The sequence below is a fragment of the Nycticebus coucang genome, chromosome X (assembly GCF_027406575.1).
Source record: "Nycticebus coucang isolate mNycCou1 chromosome X, mNycCou1.pri, whole genome shotgun sequence".
Taxonomy (NCBI): Eukaryota; Metazoa; Chordata; class Mammalia; order Primates; family Lorisidae; genus Nycticebus; species Nycticebus coucang.
This window is the reverse complement of record NC_069804.1, coordinates 88,818,315-88,838,626: the sequence shown is the minus strand read 5'-3', so window position 1 is coordinate 88,838,626 and position 20,312 is coordinate 88,818,315. Positions and strand designations below refer to the sequence as shown.

Genomic DNA, 20,312 nt, shown 5'->3' with positions numbered 1-20,312 from the left:
CCCAGCCAACTTTTTCTTTTGAGGTGAAATTTATCTACAATGAAATGTACAAATCTTAATCTCTGTATATTATTGATCAGTGGATAGAAATGGGGATTTTTGTAGGAAAATAAGACTTGCTGCATTTGGATGTATCTCTGGGTAATTCAGGTCATTTATATGGACAAATTCAAATGCATTTTTACATTACTTAGTACTACCAAAATATTAATAGCTATTTTGCTCTTTTTCGGTAATATAGGATAAATTAGACACCTTAAATTAGACAACTTAAAATGGATCAGTACAAGTTTTATTTTAGCAAGAATCTTATGCTAGTGTTGTGGTGATTAATGCAGAATTGTTACTGAGAAGGGTGGGCTTTAACACCATTGTGCTCTGAGGAGAAACTTTGAAATAATTAATATCCAACTTTTTGTTATCTTACTGATGGCAATTCATAAATTTCCCATTATGTTTTCTGTAAAGATTCTTTTTGTTCATGTTCTGTTTTCTAGAGTAAAGTTTAGAAGCCACTTAATTTCCTTTAAAGTATTTGACCTTCAGTTTTATTTTACATGGTTTTACTTGTATAGATTATTTAAAGCTAATTTTAAGTACACTTTTTTCCCCTAAGGAGATGAAGCCTTATCTAAATCGGTGCCTGTCACAGTGGATGATGATGATGATGACGACAATGATCCTGAGAATAGGTATGATTTCATCTGTAAGGACTTTAAAAAGATTATAACACACCCTAGGCCTGGGCACAAACAGCAGCAATGGAACAGCAAGCAGGTTGTAAAAGCAAGGAGTGCCTACCTTAGAAAGACTCATTCACAATGTTCCTGCAAGTTTGAAAGAAAGGCCAGAAAACGGGCTAAAACTCAGAAACTTTAAGAGAAAGTAAATATCTGTATTAACACACCTAAGCATAGGGTGTGTTATAAATCCACAACTGTCAATTTTATTTTTTCCTGTAAACTGTGATAAGTTTTTGAGACTATCTTAATTTTGATAAATTATTTTACTGATGAAACTAAATCATATCTTAATAAATTAATAACAATAGACATCTTTCTCCTTTATATTTGATTATTGTTTGTAATTGTTTATAATTGTCATCTAGTATGGTGGTCCTATTTATTTATTAAGACCTATTGAGTAATAAAAAGATAACTTTTAAGATTAAGACATAGTTTTCAAAATAAATATCAATTTGCAAGGTACCTGGACTGATTTAGATTTTAAGAATTTTTCAAATAGAATGGAAATATGATACTATTAATTTTAATAAGACTTAAACAATAATTTAAATATAATCCGTAGCCTGTATAGATTTACTTAACTAGGGGTGGCTGGGAGAAGGGACAAAAAAAAACACTTTCATAGTGGTGAGGCCTAAAGAAAACAAAGGTATTAAAGAATAACCATGATGTTTCTACATATCTTAAACACTTCCTGGACAATAGTATATCCCATGCTTATAATCTTCAATAAGATGTTAGTGTGGTCTAGTGCACAGAATTTTGAAATAATGTGGATAAGAATATCTGACTTCTAATGTTTCTAACAACTGTGTATTCTTGGGCAAGTGACTTTACTACTTTTTGCCAAAGTTTTCTATTTTTAAAATGAAAAGGTTGGATTCAATTTTCTCCTATTAGTTCTAGTACTAAAATTATGATAGACGTGGTATGATTTTATTAAAGACTACTGTATTAACCATTTATTCTAAATAGTAAGCTCTAATGTTAAAAAAAATGAAAATATACATGTAATTTTTGTGTCATAATTTTGTAAGACATTATTTAAATAAATGCTGTGGGGCCAGCTGTTGGTATAACTATTTTGTATCTTCCTGATGCTATCTTAAAGATCAGCATTCCAATAATTAAGAAGAAAACAATTTTTATTAAAGTGAACAATTTTATAATACTTTTGACTAGATCTTAATTGTGGGCACAAACTCAGATTCTGCTTTCTTCCTTTTTTTAAAATTTAAAAATGTATATGCAGTTATTTTATGGGATGGGGTGGAGTCCGGAATTCAGTGATACAGGCGTACGGTTTATTCTTCAGGGAATTGATAGTATATCATTATAGCCAAATTATGACAGCATCTAAAACTTCAGTCTCTTTTAAAATGCTTTAATTCCTCTTCATTTATATATGCCACTATTTGTTTTTCTGTATATCCTGAGACTTCAAATGTTATGAAAAGGCTAGTAATGTTTAAAACATTCTGGATCCTAATTTAACTGTGAGTGATGAACCTTAACTTCATATTTAACCGTCAAGAGTTTTGTTAAGGTATGATAAATTTTCTTAAGAATTTATCAAAATATAAGTACCACCTGATCATCTCTCTCTGTAACTAGAAAATATTGGAAAGTATCTTTAATTTTATCTTGTACTTGTGATTAAAAAATATAACCCTGTTTAGTACTTTTGAGAAGAATTGAATTTTACTTTGAGCATGTCTTTCTTTATATTCAGTTTGATGTGCTTTTATAAAATAATCTAATACCCTTGGGTTATCTAGTTATGGTGGGGATACAAATACATTATTGCACTATTTTAGTATAGATGATGTATTTGAATATGCACTAAGCAACTTTTAAAAAATTGTCGATCATGGGCGGCGCCTGTGGCTCAGTCGGTAGGGCGCCAGCCCCATATACCGAGGGTGGCGGGTTCAAACCCGGACCCGGCTGAACTGCAAACCAAAAAATAGCTGGGCGTTGTGGCGGGCGCCTGTAGTCCCAGCTACTCGGGAGGCTGAGACAAGAGAATCGCTTCGGCCCAGGAGTTGGAGGTTGCTGTGAGCTGTGTGAGGCCACGGTACTCTATCGAGGGCGATAAAGTGAGACTCTTATCTCTACAAAAAAAAAAAAAATTGTCGATCATGATTAAGTATTAGAATTATTTTTCCCAACTTCATATTTTTTGAGTAGGATATATTTTGCTAGGCAGCATATTGTAAATGTGTGTATTGTGTGTAAATTTGTACACAGTTGTGTAGTTGTGTATAAATTATGTATAAATTTCATATGCTTTGCCTTTTAATCGTTTTATAATATATTTTCAGTGTTGGTGTTTATAAAGAGGTAAATAGTGTATTATTGCAAATGCTTAACTATTTGGATGCAGTAAATTTGTGTAAAACATTTTTCTTGTTCAAGCATTTAATTTTAATGACAATGCATCTTTTCATGAGATTTAAAATAAGTTGTTAGAGTCAATACATTATAGGGTAGTTTGTAGCTAAAGAAGTTTTGAGATGTTGAAATTAAACAAGTAAATATTTTTAATTTTGCAAACATATTTGTGTGAATGTTTTGCAACCGATTTCATAGTTATTTATTCTATTTTAAAACTAAAGCTTTTGAGGTCATTTAGATTTATATTTTAAAGCAAAGTTATATTATTGTGTGATAGAATGATCTAACCTGTAAGTTAATTTCTTTTTAATTACATCTATTTAATGAACAAGGGCAATATATTATAAGTTGATGAACACTTTTTTGTTTTTTGAGACAGGGTCTTGCTCTCTTGGCTAGGCTGGTGTATACTAACGCAGTTACATGTATACTAACTGCAGCCTTTAACTCCTGGGCTCAGGTGGTTTTTCTTTGTGGTTTTTGGCTGGGGCTGGGTTTGAACCCACCACCTCTGGCATATGGGACCGGCGCCCTACTCCTTGAGCCACAGGTGCCACCCTCAGGTGGTTTTTCTAGCCTCCCAAGTAGCTAGGATTACAGAAGTGCGCCATTACACTTGGCTTTTTTTGTTGTTGTTTGAGACAGAATCTCACTTTGTTTTCCAGGCTAGAGTATACTGATATCCTCATAGCTTACTGCAATCTCAAACTCCAGGGCTCAAGTGATCCTCCTGCTTCAGTCTCTGTAATAACTGGGACTGCAGGTGCATTCTACCATGCCTGGCTGATTTTTCTCTTTTTTGTAGCAAGAAGGTCTTGAGATGCTGCCCAGGCTGATCTCAATCCCATGGCATTAAGTAATCCTTCCACCTCAGCTTCCCAGAGTACTGGGATTATCAGTTTGAGCCACCCCATCTGGCCAACACTCTTTTATTATTTTTTTGGTTGAGCTTTCTTAGGAAAAAATGTGAATATAGATTAACCTTGTATTTAGTATTTTATATGACTGAAAATTTACTTTAACTTTTATAGCTTAGCCTTCATCTACTTTTTGAAAGACAGAATAATATCAAATAGTTTGTCAGATTTTAAAAATTATATGTATAATTTTAAAGTCTGTTACTTGAATGTGACATTAGGGTAATGTTTCATTTGCCTTTCAAATACCTGTTAGTTTTAAATTGTGTGTTTCTTTGAAACTATATTTATATAATTTTTTAATATGTATATTGTTGCAATTCAGTAATTAGGCTGGCATTGAAAATGTATTGTGATTCCTTTGTGTTTTTGGTATAATACAAGATATTTTTACCAAACATTTTCTACTCATATCATATATTTTAATTTAATATCTGCCCTGTGAATGAGCCCCAGGAATAAGATGGATGTGTGATCAAGCCTAACACTATTAGTGTTGAAGATCAATTATTAAACCAGGCTTGTCTTTAGAGATTACATAGTGAATGATCACTGACCAAGACTATTCCTCCCTAAAAAGGAATTTTTGGAATATTCCTTATTCTATATTTTATAGGATGTGAAAAATATTTAAGATTGAAATTTTGAGAGTTAAAAACCAAATTGCTGGATTTTACTGAGTAAGTATTCTTTCCCTTGCCCCCAACTTTGACTAAAAGCTGACATTTTTATGTGGATATACTCCACTGCAACACAAATGCATACATACACATACTCTCCTTACTGTTGAAACTTAGCTGGGTCTAGCAATACTCTATTGTGTTTTTTTTTTCATAATTTCTCTGTAAGTGGAGCTAAATAAATTTATTTTTATAGGAGCAAAATTTGATTTGGAAATTGCTAAAAGAAATTGTCTACTGTTTGTAAATGTTCTGCTTAATTACAGAGGGACTAGACCATAGTCTTAAAAATCTCCAATATTGTTGTAGTATTATTTGATAATCCTTTGCCTTTCAAACTAGAAAATATGTAAATGATTATTTTTTTCCTAGTAGCTTGTTGTGGGTATTCTGTTGATAAATGTGCTTTACTGTTAATCCAGCATATATTGTCAGAGACAACGATATGGTATGATATAACGATTTATATATGTTGTTCATGGTAATGAAGATGTTTAATGATTGTTTTCCTGATTTTTCAGCAAAATTAATAGTCCCTTAATTATTTGACTTTCATTTGGTTTCCATTTTAAACACTTTCCCTAATGTTCATCTCCTACACTTATTTTTATTTATTCTCTATGTAAATTTGGTAAACTTGAAATAATTTTTTTCTGTGATTTTTTTCCCCCATGGTGATCCTGTTTGGTTAGCAAAATTGCTTTGCTTCTCCTTTATTGTATTTGTAAAACAAAAGTGATATTTTAAATTGTTTTACTTATTTTTCTGTTTGAGTAAGGGTTTTAAATTTCTAGCAATCTTAGGGTAATTTTTTTCCTATTTATTTTGTTTTTATAGGACAGATAAGTATTGTAAGTTATTTAAGTATAACATAGGTGCTCAGTAGCTAGTATTGGATCTCTTTTTTTGTATTAGAATTCCTAGTGGGGAAATAAAGGTGGTCAGTAGTGGTGACCTTTCTTCTTCTCTGCTTAAGATTTAAACACTGTATTCAGCCTCTCTTTATTGTTCTCTGTTCTTTGGTGCTATTGGGACTTTTAAGAAAATGAGAAATAGGTCTTCCTCAAAAGAAAAAACAGAGAAGAAAATAAAGAGTTTGGGTTTCTGTTATTAGCGAAAGTGATTCATTTTTCTGACTTAAGCCTTTGATGATAGAGCACTCAGAAAGGAAAAGTGCCAATTGAGGCGTGCAGCCATAGCAACAACCATTAAGATACACGGTGCACTACTGTATGGTCTTTGGTTTCTTACTAATCAAAATAATTCACCCAAGTTGGTTTCATTTTCAGTGTTTTATATTTATATTTATAAAAGTAATATATAAACAAAAATAATATGAAATGATGAAGCTTTGCCATATCAATAAAAATGTAAGAATCCTTTTTTGTATGGTTGAACTCAAAACACAATCAATGCGTAATCCAACATTGCAGTATATGCATTAATATCATGTTTCACTTTGATTTTTATGTTTTGTACAAACATCACATCTCCTTTGGGGTATTTTGCCTTATTCCTTTTTGATTGCTTGGAAAATGCCTTTCTGTGAGATGGAATGAATTATTATCAGAAACAGTTCTTCCTTCAGAGTTGAACAATATGATTAACTAAATGTTCTGACAAGAACAGCTGGAAGACTTCTAAAATTGATTTGTTCTGAATATTGGCTTTTATTCTTGATATATTGGCATCAAAATCATATATTTTTGGATTCAAATTGTCTTCTCTCCATTGAATTTGCCGAGGATTGACTTCTTTTAAATTTGAAATAGGTTCTACGTTTTCGTTTTCCAAATCAGATTCTGAGGTACTTGACAGTTTATGATTTTTGTAAGAAATATTTTTAAAGCTATCTCTATATCCAAATTCTACAACAATGATCGAGTCTTCTGAACTTGACAACTCATCAAATTTATCGTACTCCCATTTATGTAAACTCTGGCAAGAATCTACTATTTATACAAATTATCTCAAGCACAGTTGTGAAAAATAATTGAGAAGGAAGGGTATGATGCTTATAGACTCAAGTTAGGTAACATGTCAAGTTTTTGTTTGCAAGGTAAATAATGCCTACAGGTGTCATTTGCACCTACCAATCTTGTTTGAATGCCTGTAGGTGTTGTTCCTAGTCAGAAGGTTAATTTCCTTTGTCTTTAATTTTGAAATTTCAAAACAAAATTGAGACTTGAGTAAATTCTATTTTCAAGTATAGAATTTTTTTTTTTTTTTTTGAGACAGAGCCTCAAGGTGTTGCCCTGGATAGAGTGCTGTGACATCACAGTTCACAGCAAACTCCAACTCCTGGGATCAAGTGATTCTGCCTCTGCCTCACAAGTATCTGGAACTACAGGCGCCCACCACAACACCCGGCTATTTTTTTTTTTTTTGGTTGCAGCTGTTGTTTGGTGGGCCCAGGCTGGATTTGAACCTGCCAGCTCAGGTGTATGTGGCTGGCGCCTTAGCTGCTTGAGCCACAGGGGGGCGCCAAGCCTCAAGTATAGAAATATTAACCTAGGTCTGTAATATGATCAAATTTCCTACATTTGTATCAATGTTAATATATGTTTTCTTGTTAAAATTTTCCTAAACTTGGGTAACCATTTTGTCTACAATCAGGTCTATCCAACCATTAGAGTCTATGTATAAATTATTAATAATTTGTGGGTTCTTAATTTCTTTTTTTGGGAGTGGAAGCACAGAGTCTCATTTTCTTGCCCTCCGTAGAGTGCTGTGGTATAATAGCTCACAGCAACCTCAAACTATTAGCTCAAGCAGTTTGCCCACCTCAGCCTCCTGAGTAGCTGGGACTCCAGGTGTCCGCCACAGCATCCAGCTAATTTTAGAGATGGGTTCTCGCTCTTGCTTAGGCTGGTCTCGAATGTCTGAGCTCAAGCAATCCACCTGCCTTGGCTTCCCAGAGTGCTAGGATTATAGGCGTGAACCACCAAGTTCGGCCTTGTGGGTTCTTAATTTCATATAGTTTTGGCTTGGCGCCTGTAGGTGGGTTTGAATCCAGCCTGGGCCTGCCAAACAACAATGACAATTACAACCAAAAAATAGCCGGGCATCGTGGTGGGCACCTATAGTTCCAGCTTCTTGGGAGGCTGAGACAAGAGAATCACTTAAGCCCAAGAGTTGGAGGTTGCTGTGAGCTGTGATGCTACCACACTCTACCCAGGGCAACAGCTTGAGACTCTGTCTCAAAATTTAAAAAAAAAAAAAAAAAAAAAAAAATTTTCATATAGTTTTTATTTTTCTACGTCTAAGTCTTTTTAAAAATATCATTTGATATTAATTTTTCTGGCACCATAACAAAAAAGAAAACTTTCATTAGCTACTTTTCATTAACTATAAACATGTGACCAAAAAAATGTTTTAAATCATCGCTTTTTGATTATTTGGTGACTTCATTATTCTCATGAATTTTGCTATTTTGAGGTATAGATTATTATGCCTTAAGATACTAATTTTGAACCTGACCTATAAATTTAAATATATACTAATATAAATTTTGAAGAATTCATAATAATTCTACAAAATGTTTTTTAATTCTTACCTCTTAAGTACATGACATTTATTAAAATGAAGCCTCATATCCTACTAGAAAGATACATGTTTATCACTCTATTCTCACAGAAAATATTTAAAATTCTCTAGCTATTCGCCTTTGAATTATTTTACTTTATCAGCCTTTATATGGTGTGGTACCCAGGGATATACAATCTGAAGCCTGTGGGACTGCAAGCAGATTTGAAGCCTGTTTTGCTTATCTCTGTTATCAGGCACTGAGAAAAGTTTGCAAAACAATCCTTTTTATTGTTTTGCTCATTAGCTTTCCTTAGTGTTTGGATATTTAGTGTGTGGCCCCAAACAACTCTTCTTCTAGTATATGTTAGAACAGAAAAAAAGTTGGACACTCCTGCAGGCTTAGATAGTTAACTTTGTATCTCTAAAGAGCATTTATTTATTTATTTATTTATTTTTTCCAGTCCATCTTTTAATTTTTTTTGAAAAATTCCTGACATTACAGAACTAAACTTAGATGTATTAATATTCCACTCTTACATTTCCATGACAAACAGAAAAATTAATGAGCCAAAACCCCCCCCCAAAAAAAAACAAAAAAACAGGGAGAAGCTTATAAAACTAAATATGGATGGATCTCAGCATTAATAGCTGAACAGAGAAAGGAATTAAAATGCTTTAATTAAAAAATCATGAGTGGATGACAAAGTGTGTACAAACTGAAAAAATGTGATCCTATTTAGAATTATGCTAATTAAATATTCTATTGTGATACACAAAAATTTGTGCAATTTAACACAAACTTTATGTCTATCCTGTAGATAGAAACAAATTTTAAACAAATTTTTATCACCTTGTATATGGTTGTCCTGTATTTAGGGCCTTCATAAAATGTATTTTTTAAGCAAGTTTCTTCAAACCTATTCTCAGAATTTCTTAAAAGATAAAGTAGTACCTGTAGTGAAGTTTAGAGATACAATAGGCTGGACTCAAAATATTTAGAACTATTTTTTGAATCTTAAAATCAAAGTGTGAATTCTTTAATTTATAAATACATAAATTTGAAATCAGTGAAATACAGATGTCTTTTAAAAAGTGACTATAAGGTATTTTCCCTTTTGTGTGGCTCCTGTGGCTCAGTGGGGAGGGTGCCGGTGCCATATACCAAGGTTGGCGGGTTTGAACCCGGCTCAGGCCAGACTGCAACAAACAATAGCCAGGCTTTGTGGTGGGCACCTGTAGACCCAGCTACTCGGGAGGCTGAGGCAAGAGAATCGCCTAAGCCTAGTAGTTGGAGATTGCTGTGAGCTGTGTGATGCCACACCACTCTACCGAGGGCAATAAAGTGAGACTCTGTCTCTACCAAAAAAAAAAAAAAGTGACTATAATGTATTTTCCCAAAACCTCATTTGCATAGAAGTGTTAATGAGTAGAGACTAGCTAGCACTGGCATAGTAAAATTTATATAAGATTGAAATTTAGGATTTTAGGTTCTACTCCTAGCTTTGCCATTAACCAGCTTTGTTTCTTTGGCTGAGTCATTTCACTCTTTAAGCATGTTTCCTCATCTGTAAAATGACAGAGGTAGACTCTAAGGTCCTTGTAGCTCTAACATTTTATGTTCCTTTCCCTTCCTCTCCCCTCCCTCCCTCCCTCCATTACTTCCTTCCTTCCTGTTTCCCTGATTACTTAATTTGTCTTGGTTTGTTAGGCTCATTTCTTACTATTATTTCTGCTTTCTTTCAGTAGATGAAAGTATAATAAGGCTTATCTTAGTGTTCATTATGTGATTTAGAAGACTTAGTTTATGTGGGTTTTGGGGTCCTATTATTTATTCTCTCATGTACCAGTTCCAATCATTGTTTGTGGGTTTTTACTCTCCTTTCCATATTGTTTTGTTTTGCTTCTCTTTCCCTTCCCTCCCTTTCAGGAAAATGGAGAAGTGGCTCCATTTCTTCTAATTCTGCCCAGGTTTTCTGCCACAAAAGTGGCACAGTCTGTGCCTCTAATGCTTCTGATAGAGTCAGGACTGTTTTGGATACCACACTTGCCCCAAGATGCAATATTGAGCATTAAGATTCCAGCATTAAGATTCTTGTTGCCTAGATGACTTTTCTAGAAATATCCTGGAAAGCATCAAGAAAGGAAACTTCAGAGAAGTTTCCTAGAACAGAATCAGCTAGGGATTATGACTATACATCTATCACATGCATACAGCGTGGGTCCAGCTGAGGTCTCCAAAATGATGCTTTGCCATCCTCTGCTGGTTCTCCAGTGATGTCCTTGAAGTCTTTGTGGTCCATGACTCCAGAGTTAAGATGGTGAAGTTTTCCCTTAAAGCATATCACAGCAGGCTTTATAGATGGGGCATATCTCACTTCAGCATGCTTGCTGACTACTCAGGATGAAGGTCAGTTCTAATTAGTTCTAATTAGGCTTTTAGGATGGTGGGGGGAGAGGGTTGTTGATATATTGGACTTGATCAATTGGTAATAATTTATACAAAATGATTTAGTTTATTCTTTTTAGGCTTTAATTTACATAGCTTTAGTGTCTTCTATCATCAGATGATGTTAGAGGCCAAAAATAAAACATCTTAGCCAGGTAAAATTAGAGAGGGTAAAGTCCATCATGCTATATGTATCTTATGATTTTGGAGACCATTTTCTGAAGTTTGTAATTTTTGTGCTTCTAAAATGACATGATTGTTCTATATAATATGGTCTTATTGGAAGTTGTTGATAAATTGTAATTCTTCAGTTTGTGGATCTGATTTAATTTTTTATGATTTTTCTATGGTTTATTTGTTAGTAGATATATAATTTTATGTGCGTATTTCTTAGTTTCATGACAGTCTGAAAGTTGAGAATGAATTAGATAGTTTTACATATTTTGAGCTGTTAGTAGACATATTAAGAGTCTAGCATTTAAAAGGAAAAAAATAGTGGTTTCCACAGTTAATAACCAAATCTTTATAGCTAATAATAGAATTTTCAGACTTTTTTTGAACTTGTAAACACAAACTTTAATCAGATTGTTGAACTAACCTTTATGATAACTAGAATAGGAGTTTTTATTGGCTATTTATTGTTCCACCCAAATGATGATAAACGATCTCCTTATAACTGCAGTTAAACTGTTTTCCACTTCTAATATCCAATGCTTCGTATATTTGATACACACCTACATATTCACTCCAAAATTTATTGTGCAAATTAGTTGGAAGAAGTTTTCATGGTCTATAAGAAATGACAACATTAAAGGTAATTTTAATATAGATTGAGTAGGGAAAAAACCTTTAATGCTATGCCACATAGAAAGTTGATTAAAAGTTTAGAATTTTTTTTTACAAAATAGAATTATGTTGTGCCTAATGGTTTATAAATAACTTTTTTCACCTAATGAATATTTTGTCAATCTTTTTTAGAATATAATTTTAAATTATATTATACCTCTTTATCTTATGGATAGTCATGTGATAACACTCCATTTAATCGTTTTCTGATATTGAATGTTTAAATTTTTTCTTCTTCTTTGCTGTTATAGACAACATTGCAATAAATATCCATGAAATAAAAGAAAAGATGATTTTAGAGAGGTTTTTCCAGAAAGATACTTTTTTTTTATTGTTGGGGATTCATTGAGGGTACAAAGAACCAGGTTACATTGATTGCATTTATTAGGTAAAGTCCCCCTTATAATCCCCAAAAGGTATGTCACACACCGTGACCCCCCCTCCTTCCTTTTCTCTGCTGTTCCCTTCCCCCACCCCCTCCCTCCTTCCCTCTCTTTCCTCTCCCCTTCCCCCACCCCTAAGGACTTCCTTTTATTCTGAAACTGTTTTCTAATTTTGGGAAGGTATGTTGTAAATATTTTTTATTTTATAAAAATGAGGAAAGTAAATGGTATTTGGGTTAATTTTTTTTTTCTTGGCAAAATGAAAAGTTGGCAACCTTGTATTAATCCCTATTTTTATTTATTTATTTTTTTGTAGAGACAGAGTGTCACTATACGGCCCTCGGGTAGAGTGCCGTGGCGTCACACGGCAGCGCCTGTGGCTCAGTGAGTAGGGCGCCGGCCCCATATGCCGAGGGTGGCGGGTTCAAACCCAGCCCCGGCCAAACTGCAACAAAAAATAGCCGGGCGTTGTGGCGGGCGCCTGTGGTCTCAGCTGCTCGGGAGGCTGAGGCAAGAGAATCACGTAAGCCCAAGAGTTAGAGGTTGCTGTGAGCCGTGTGACGCCACGGCACTCTACCCGAGGGCGGTACAGTGAGACTCTGTCTCTACAAAAAAAAAAGTTTACTGTGGGTAAACCATTTGTCTAAAAGAAGCAAAGCTTTTTAGTTCAGTTCTAGTAAGGTTTAATTTGGGGTGATCTAATCTTCACTTCATTAAAATATAAATCAGGGCAGAAAACCTCAGAAATTTAAACCTTCCTGTTCCTGCCTTTAGCAAATGGTGATTTTTCTGTGTTGTCTAGGTATTTCTGATTCATCTATTTGAGGGAGAAAGCATCAAAAGGCCTATACTAAGCATTTATGGAAGTGATTGTGTATTTGCTTTAATCTATTTAGTTGCCTTTGCTATGTATGTTTTAATGTAAATAGTAATGAACAATCTACCTATCAAAATTAAGGAGGAATCAACATGTATTAACATCTGCTACTATCAAATTTTTTATTAAAATGTGGGTAGATGCTAAGAAATGTAAAGAGGGGTTTCAAATTCAGAAACAACAAAGGTTCCATAATCCCAGCTTGAAGTTTTTGACTGAGCTAGAAAGTTAGTCTTGATTGCATACAGAGAGGATGTTTATCCCATACCGTTTAGCTCATGGCTAACTAACAGAAGCACACCATCTTCTTTTTGAACTTTTCTAAAAAGTGTTCCTTTGTTACTGTGATTTTATGAAATTATATCAAAAGGACACCCAGACTTACCAAAATACCTTTCTTGCACAAAAAGCGTATGATTTCTTTTATCTTACATTTTCAGATATCGTTCTTGAATGCAAATGGGGAAATATTCTAGGAATATATTTTATTTTAACATGATATTAATGAAGTATTTTTTCAAGATTCTAGTAATTAATATTTCCATTAGCAAATTGATCATTGTGGAGCATTCTGAGAAATTTTGGTGTGAGTGAGGCCACTGCACTGTATTTTTTCCAGAAGTGAAAGCTCATGTATGGTATTTTTTTTTTTTTTTTTTTACTGTGTGTAATTAATAGCACTCATGTCCCTTCTCTGCCTTAGCTTGAATATTTTTAGAAGTTCCTGATTGCTTCAAGAAAGCATATTTGGTATATGCTTTCATCTGGTTAATAGAATTTGTGAAGTAAATTGAAATTAGGGTCCAACAATATTCTTCAGTTTGAAGTGCTGTTTCATAATATAATGGTTTATGACACATTGATTTTTCAAGAATATGCTTTGCTGTTGAATAAAATCTCTCATGTGGAATTTTGTCTTGGAAAGCCATTTGTCCAAGTAAGTTAATTTGCTGTTGTTGGCTTGTCAGACATTGTAGCTGTTGGATGACGGCAGTAAAGCAAATATAGGATTGAAAGATTATCAGAGATATACCCTGCAAATATCTTCTCCCATTCTGAGGGCTGTCTGCTTGCTCTGCTTACTGTGTTCTTAGCTGTGCAGAAGCTTTTTAGTTTGATCAAGTCCCAGTAGTGTATTTTTGAAGCTGCTTCAATTGCCCGGGGGGTTCTCCTCATGAAATACTCACCCAGACCAATTTCTTCAAGGGTTTTCCCTGCATTCTCCTCTGGTATTTTTATAGTTTCATGTTTTAAGTTTAACTCTTTAATCCAGTGAGAGTCTATCTTAGTTAATGGTGAAAGGTGTGGGTCCAATTTCAGTCTTCTGCAGGTTGCCAGCCAGTTCACCCAGCACCATTTGTTAAATAGGGAATCTTTTCCCCACTGAATGTTTTTAATTGGCTTGTCAAAAATCAAATAGCGGTAAGTAGCTGGATTCATCTCTTGGTTCTCTATTCTGTTCCAGATATCTGCTTCTCTGTTTTTGTGCCAATACCATGCTGTTTTGATCACTATCGATTTGTAGTAAAGTCTGAGGTCTGGTAGTGTGATTCCTCCTGTTTTGTTTTTGTTTCTGAGTAATGTCTTGGCTATTCGAGGTTTTTTCTGATTCCATATAAAACGAAGTAATGTTTTTTCAAGATCTTTAAAATATGACAATGGAGCTTTAATAGGGAGTGCGTTGAAATTATATATTGCTTTGGGTAGTATGGACATTTTGATAATGTTGATTCTTCCTAGCCATGAGCATGGTATGTTTTTCCATTTGTTAACATTTTCAGCTATTTCTTTTCTTAGAGTTTCATAGTTCTCTTTATAGAGATCTTTCACGTCTTTTGTTAGGTAAATTCCCAAATATTTCATCTTCTTTGGTACTACTGTGAATGGGATAGAGTCCTTAACTGCTTTAACCAGAATCCACAGAGAACTCAAACGCATCAGCAAGAAAAAAACAAGGGATCCCATCGCAGGCTGGGCAAGGGATTTGAAGAGAAACTTCTCTGAAGAAGACAGGCGCACGGCCTTCAGACATATGAAAAAATGCTCATCATCTTTAATCATCAGAGAAATGCAAATCAAAACTACTTTGAGATATCATCTAACTCCAATGAGACTAGCCTATATCACAAAATCTCAAGACCAGAGATGTTGGCGTGGATGCGGAGAAAAGGGAACACTTCTGCACTGCTGGTGGGAATGCAAATTAATACATTCCTTTTGGAAAGATATATGGAGAACACTCAGAGATCTAAAAATAGATCTGCCATTCAATCCTGTAATTCCTCTGCTGGGCATATACCCAGAAGACCAAAAATCACAACATAACAAAGATATTTGTACCAGAATGTTTATTGCAGCCCAATTCATAATAGCTAAGTCATGGAAAAAGTCCAAGTGCCCATCGATCCACGAATGGATTAATAAATTGTGGTATATGTATACCATGGAATACTATGCAGCCTTAAAGAAAGATGGAGACTTTACCTCTTTCATGTTTACATGGATGGAGCTGGAACATATTCTTCTTAGTAAAGTATCCCAAGAATGGAAGAAAAAGTACCCAATGTACACAGCCCTACTATGAAACTAATTTGGGACTCTCACATGAAAGCTATAACCCAGCTACAACTTAACAATAGGGGAAGTGGGAATGGGGGCTGGGTAGAGGGAGGGGGATCGGTGGGATCACACCTGTGGTGCATCTTACAGGGGTATTTGCGAAACTTGGTAAATGTAGAATGTAAATGTTTTGGCACAGTAACTGAGATAACGCCAGAAAGGCTATGTTAACCACTGTGATAAAAATGTGTCAAATGGTTTATGAAGCGAGTGTATGATGCCCCATGATCATATCAATGTATACAGTTATGATTTAATAAAAAAAAGAAAGATTATCTAGCATCAAATTGTAATTCATCAAAATAGTCAACAGAAAATGTCCTTCACATTTCTCAATATATTGTGGAATTGTATAGAATTGAGAAATGATGAATAGAAAGAACATTTGCAAAAATTTTTGTTTATATCTTAGATTAAAACGTTTTGCTAACCTTTTATTTATAATATAAAATCTATTGGCACATTTATTTCTGTTGTGATACAGAGAATTCTGTTTTTTGTTTTTAATTTGATTAACTTCACATCCAAATATGTTTAATTTTTTTTTCCTCTCAAGAATTGCCAAAAAGATGCTTTTAGAAGAAATTAAAGCCAATCTTTCCTCTGATGAGGATGGATCCTCAGATGATGAACCAGAAGAAGGGAAAAAAAGAATTGGAAAACAAAATGAAGAAAACACAGCAGCTGAGGGTAAGTTCCCCAAAGAGAAGATGTTAATATGATTCCTTTAGCAGTTCAGTCTTTGAAAAATGTCTGACCAAGAAACCCTTAATATGTGCATTTAGAATTTATTAAAAATTGTTGAACATTGGCTCAGGGCCTGTAGTATAGTGGTTACAGCGCCGGCCACATACACCGAGGCTGGTGGGTTTGAACCTGGCCTGGGCTAGCTAACCAACAATGACAACTGCAACAAAAAAATAGCTGGGCATTTGTGATGCCATGGCACTCTACCGAGTGTGACATAGTGAGACTCTGTCTCAAAAAAAAAATTGTGTAACACTTTATTACCATGACTCCTTTTGAGACTCTTGTAATAATTGTGGAAGTTTTTTTACTCTAATTTTATCAGTTATTGCCAAGAAACAGATAATTTTTAAAGAAAAATATTTTATACCTTACAAAAATTCTATGAATGTGTATTGGTGATATTTGGTCAATATTTAATAATAGTAATATATCAAGTCTTATGTGTAAGTTACTTGACATCACCAGTGATACCAAGGTATATGCGCAGCTTTGATTTTTCTCATAAATTATGGTAATTGTCAATAGAAAAAACGGTTTTCTAAAGCATTTTAAAGGGAAAAGGTGAATAGAAGGGTTTTATTGATTTATTTTCTTTATTTAGACACAAAAAGTCAAGTTAATTTTGAATCAGATTCAGATTCTGAAGAATCTAAGAAGCCAAGATACAGACATAGGCTTTTGAGGCACAAACTGACTGTGAGTGATGGAGAATCTGGAGAAGAAAAAAGGACAAAGTCTAAAGACCATAAAGAAGCCAAAGGCCGAAATAGAAGGAAGGGTAAGACATTTTAATTCTGAAAGTAAGGAATATACTGGTTTTATAAACTAATTATAGTAATGAAATAGAGGTATATTTGCTCAAACAATTGACCATCTGTATTAAGTGACTATCAGTGTACTGGAAACAACTATTCTCTTACAGGAGAGTGAAATAAAGAATTTAGAGTGGTCCAGGAGCTGTGATTCATGTGTGTAATCTCAGCATTTTGGAAAACTGAGGTATGAGGATTGTTTTAAGTCAGGAGTTCCAGACCAGGCTGGGCAACATAGTGAGACCTTGACTCTACAAAGAAATTAGCTGGACATTGTGGCATGTACTTATGGTCCTAGTTACTAAGGAGGCCGAATATCTCATGCCCAGAAATTCAACGTTACAGTGCACTATGATCATACACCACATGCCAGCCTGGGCAATAGAATGAGACTCTGTCTCAAAACAAACACATTTAGAATGAGAAGATAACACAGAAACCTAGTTGACATGAAAAAAAAAAAATTTTTTTTTTTTTTTGAGACAGAGCCTCAAGCTGTCGCCTTGCGTAGAGCGCTATGGCATCACAGCTCACAGCAACCTCCAACTCCTGGGGTTAAGTGATTCTCTTGCCTCAGCCACCTAAGTAGCTGGGACTACAGGCACCCACCACAACGCCCAGCCAGTTTTTGGTTGTAGTTGTCATTGTTGTTTTGCAGGCCTGGGCTGGATTTGAACCTACCAGCTCTGGTGTATGTGGCCAGTGCCTTAGCCGCTCGAGCTACAGGCGCCGAGCTGACACGAAAAGTATTTATTTATTTATTTATTTTTTGTAGAGACAGAGTCTCACTGTACCGCCCTCGGTAGAGTGCCGTGGCATCACACGGCTCACAGCAACCTCCAACTCCTGGGCTTAAGCCATTCTCTTGCCTCAGCCTCCCGAGTAGCTGGGACCACAGGCGCCCGCCACAACGCCCGGCTATTTTGCAGTTTGGCCGGGGCTGGGTTTGAACCCGCCACCCTCTGTATATTGGGCCGGTGCCCTACCGACTGAGCCACAGGCACCGCCCGGTACAGTGGTTTTCAACCTGGCTACACACGTGAATCAGTTGGGAAGTTTTAAAATACGTATGACTGGGCTCCGTCCCAAGCTGATTATATCATAATAAATTGTTACGGGCCCTAGGTATCAAAATGTTTTAAAAACATCTCAGTGATTCTGATCTTTAACTAGCTTTGGTAGTTACTGGGTTAGTAAGAATTATTTACATTTATATTGTAAAAAATTATAGCACTGTGAAGGGCAAATCATGTAACAGAAGAATTATATAGTGTGGCACAAAGGAGGATTTCTTTAGCTTCTTGCGGAATGAGTGATATCCTTAGAGAAGCCTTCATGAAAAGTAAAGGTTTCACCAAGGAAATAAAATTTCAAATGGGGAACAGGTAGATGTGTTATGAAGATTTACAGTACAGACAGGACAAAATAATGTATAAGCCTGTATAAAATGTTTGGCATGTGGTGAAGGGGGTAAACTTAAAATGGTATAAGCTAGACTATCGGTAAGAATAGGGAAAGGACCTCATAGGAGGTAAGGCTGGGCCTATAAGACAGAGACTCGATTTTGGAGACCATTGTAAGCCTGTGTTACTCAAAATGGAGTCCTTGGTAGTATACCAAGGGGTACCTCTCTTTATAGGTTCTATGTATTTGATCTGAGATTTGGGGAAGAGCTTTTCTATATCAAATAATCATGTTTTGGGCAAAGAAAATACATTTTCCCAAGAATTTTGGGTAACAAAATTCAAATTTATTTCTTGCTTTTTTTGGACAGATTCTAAAGACTATACATACTATCCATCCCCTGAAGGCAGATGAACTGTTCTTTGCCACTAGGAATAGGAAAGCATTTTTAGATGTGTTTGAGAAGTACAATAGGCTCTGAAGCCTGGAGAATCATTGAAAAGTTTTTATTATTATTATATTTATTTTTAAACTTTAACAGATATATTGAGATATAACTCATAAACCATGCAATTCACCCATTCACAATGTACAGTGTAATAGTTTTTAGTATATTCCAAGAGGAATGCCACTACTTTTTTTTTTTTTTTTGAGACAGTGTCTTGCTCTATTGCCCAGGATGGAGTGCAGTGGCACAATCAGAACTGACTATAATCTCAACATCTAGGCTTAAGCAATCCTCCCACCTCAGCCTCTCAAGGAGTTGGGACTATAGGTGCCTTCCACCATACCCAGCTAATTTTTTTTTGTACTTTTTTTTTATTATTGGGGATTCATTGAGGGTAACCAGCTAAATTTTAAAAATTATTTTTGTGAAAAATAGGGTCTCACTGTGTTGCCCAGGCTGGTTTGGAACTCCTGGTCTCAAGCAGTCCTCCTATGTCAGCATCCCAAGGTACTGGGATTATAGGTGGGAACCACCTCACCTGGCCAACATCACTTAAAAAAAAAAGAAAAGGATTTTTTTTTTTAACTTTTTTTTTATTAAAACATAGCTGTGTACATTAATGTGATCATGGGCAAAAATATCCTTTTATTTGAAGTATTCTACACATAAAAAGAAGTGCATATAAGTGGACAGCTTAATGAACACACAAAGAGGACATCCCAATCAAGGAAAAGGATGTTTATTACTTCTACCCAAGAATCCCAAACTCAGTGTGACCACTTTTTTCCCTGTCAAAAAGCTTTAATCAAAGATACAATGTGATCATATTAGTTGCTTGTTATTCAGTGAGACTGAAAGGATTAAATCTATTTGGAAGGTATTGGTAGAGTTGACGCCAAGTGGGGTTATTGGAGAAGAGGAAGGTTGACCTGGTTCATACAGGAGGTAGAACTACTAGGTCTTCTTAAATGATACCAAGGGAAAAGTCTAGGATGATTGTCAGGTTTTTAGAGTTGTCATGGTATATGTATAATGCCACAAAAATAGTTCAGGTTGTTCATCAGAGCTGTCAGATTTTGAAAATGGAGGGCTAAAGAAAGAATCTTTGAATCCTAAACATGTATTGGGCTTTTGAGAAAGAGTTCTCTATTAAAGAGGTGGAGGAATTCCTCCCCCCCCCACACACATGCAGTTAATGTGTCATGGACATTTTCATATTTATAAATAAATAATAGTATGTCATTTTTTGAATGTTTAAATTTCTTTACAGCATAACTACAAGCTCTTCTTGCAGATTCTAAAAGAAACTTAATAATTTTATAGTTTATATGTAACAAAATATATTCCTGTTCATCTTCAACTAAAGGAGTGATACTGATATTGCCTCTAAGACTTAGCTCAATATATAGATAATTACATTTGAGATTTTATTAAAACCCAAGTTTTCTGTGATCTGTTT

The 20,312-nt window shown here is 34.8% G+C and overlaps 1 protein-coding gene across 10 annotated transcripts in view; it reads left to right on the top strand.

Annotated features, from left to right (window-relative positions):
- The window catches only part of ATRX (ATRX chromatin remodeler), a 357,519-nt gene that overhangs the window by 138,802 nt on the left and 198,405 nt on the right, over window positions 1-20,312 (top strand). For all 10 annotated transcript variants that reach the window (XM_053579351.1, XM_053579357.1, XM_053579356.1 and 7 more), the window contains 3 exons: window positions 617-692; window positions 15,996-16,129; window positions 16,791-16,967. In XM_053579351.1, the coding sequence (XP_053435326.1) occupies window positions 617-692; window positions 15,996-16,129; window positions 16,791-16,967 (387 nt within the window). The remainder of the gene's footprint in view (window positions 1-616; window positions 693-15,995; window positions 16,130-16,790; window positions 16,968-20,312) is intronic.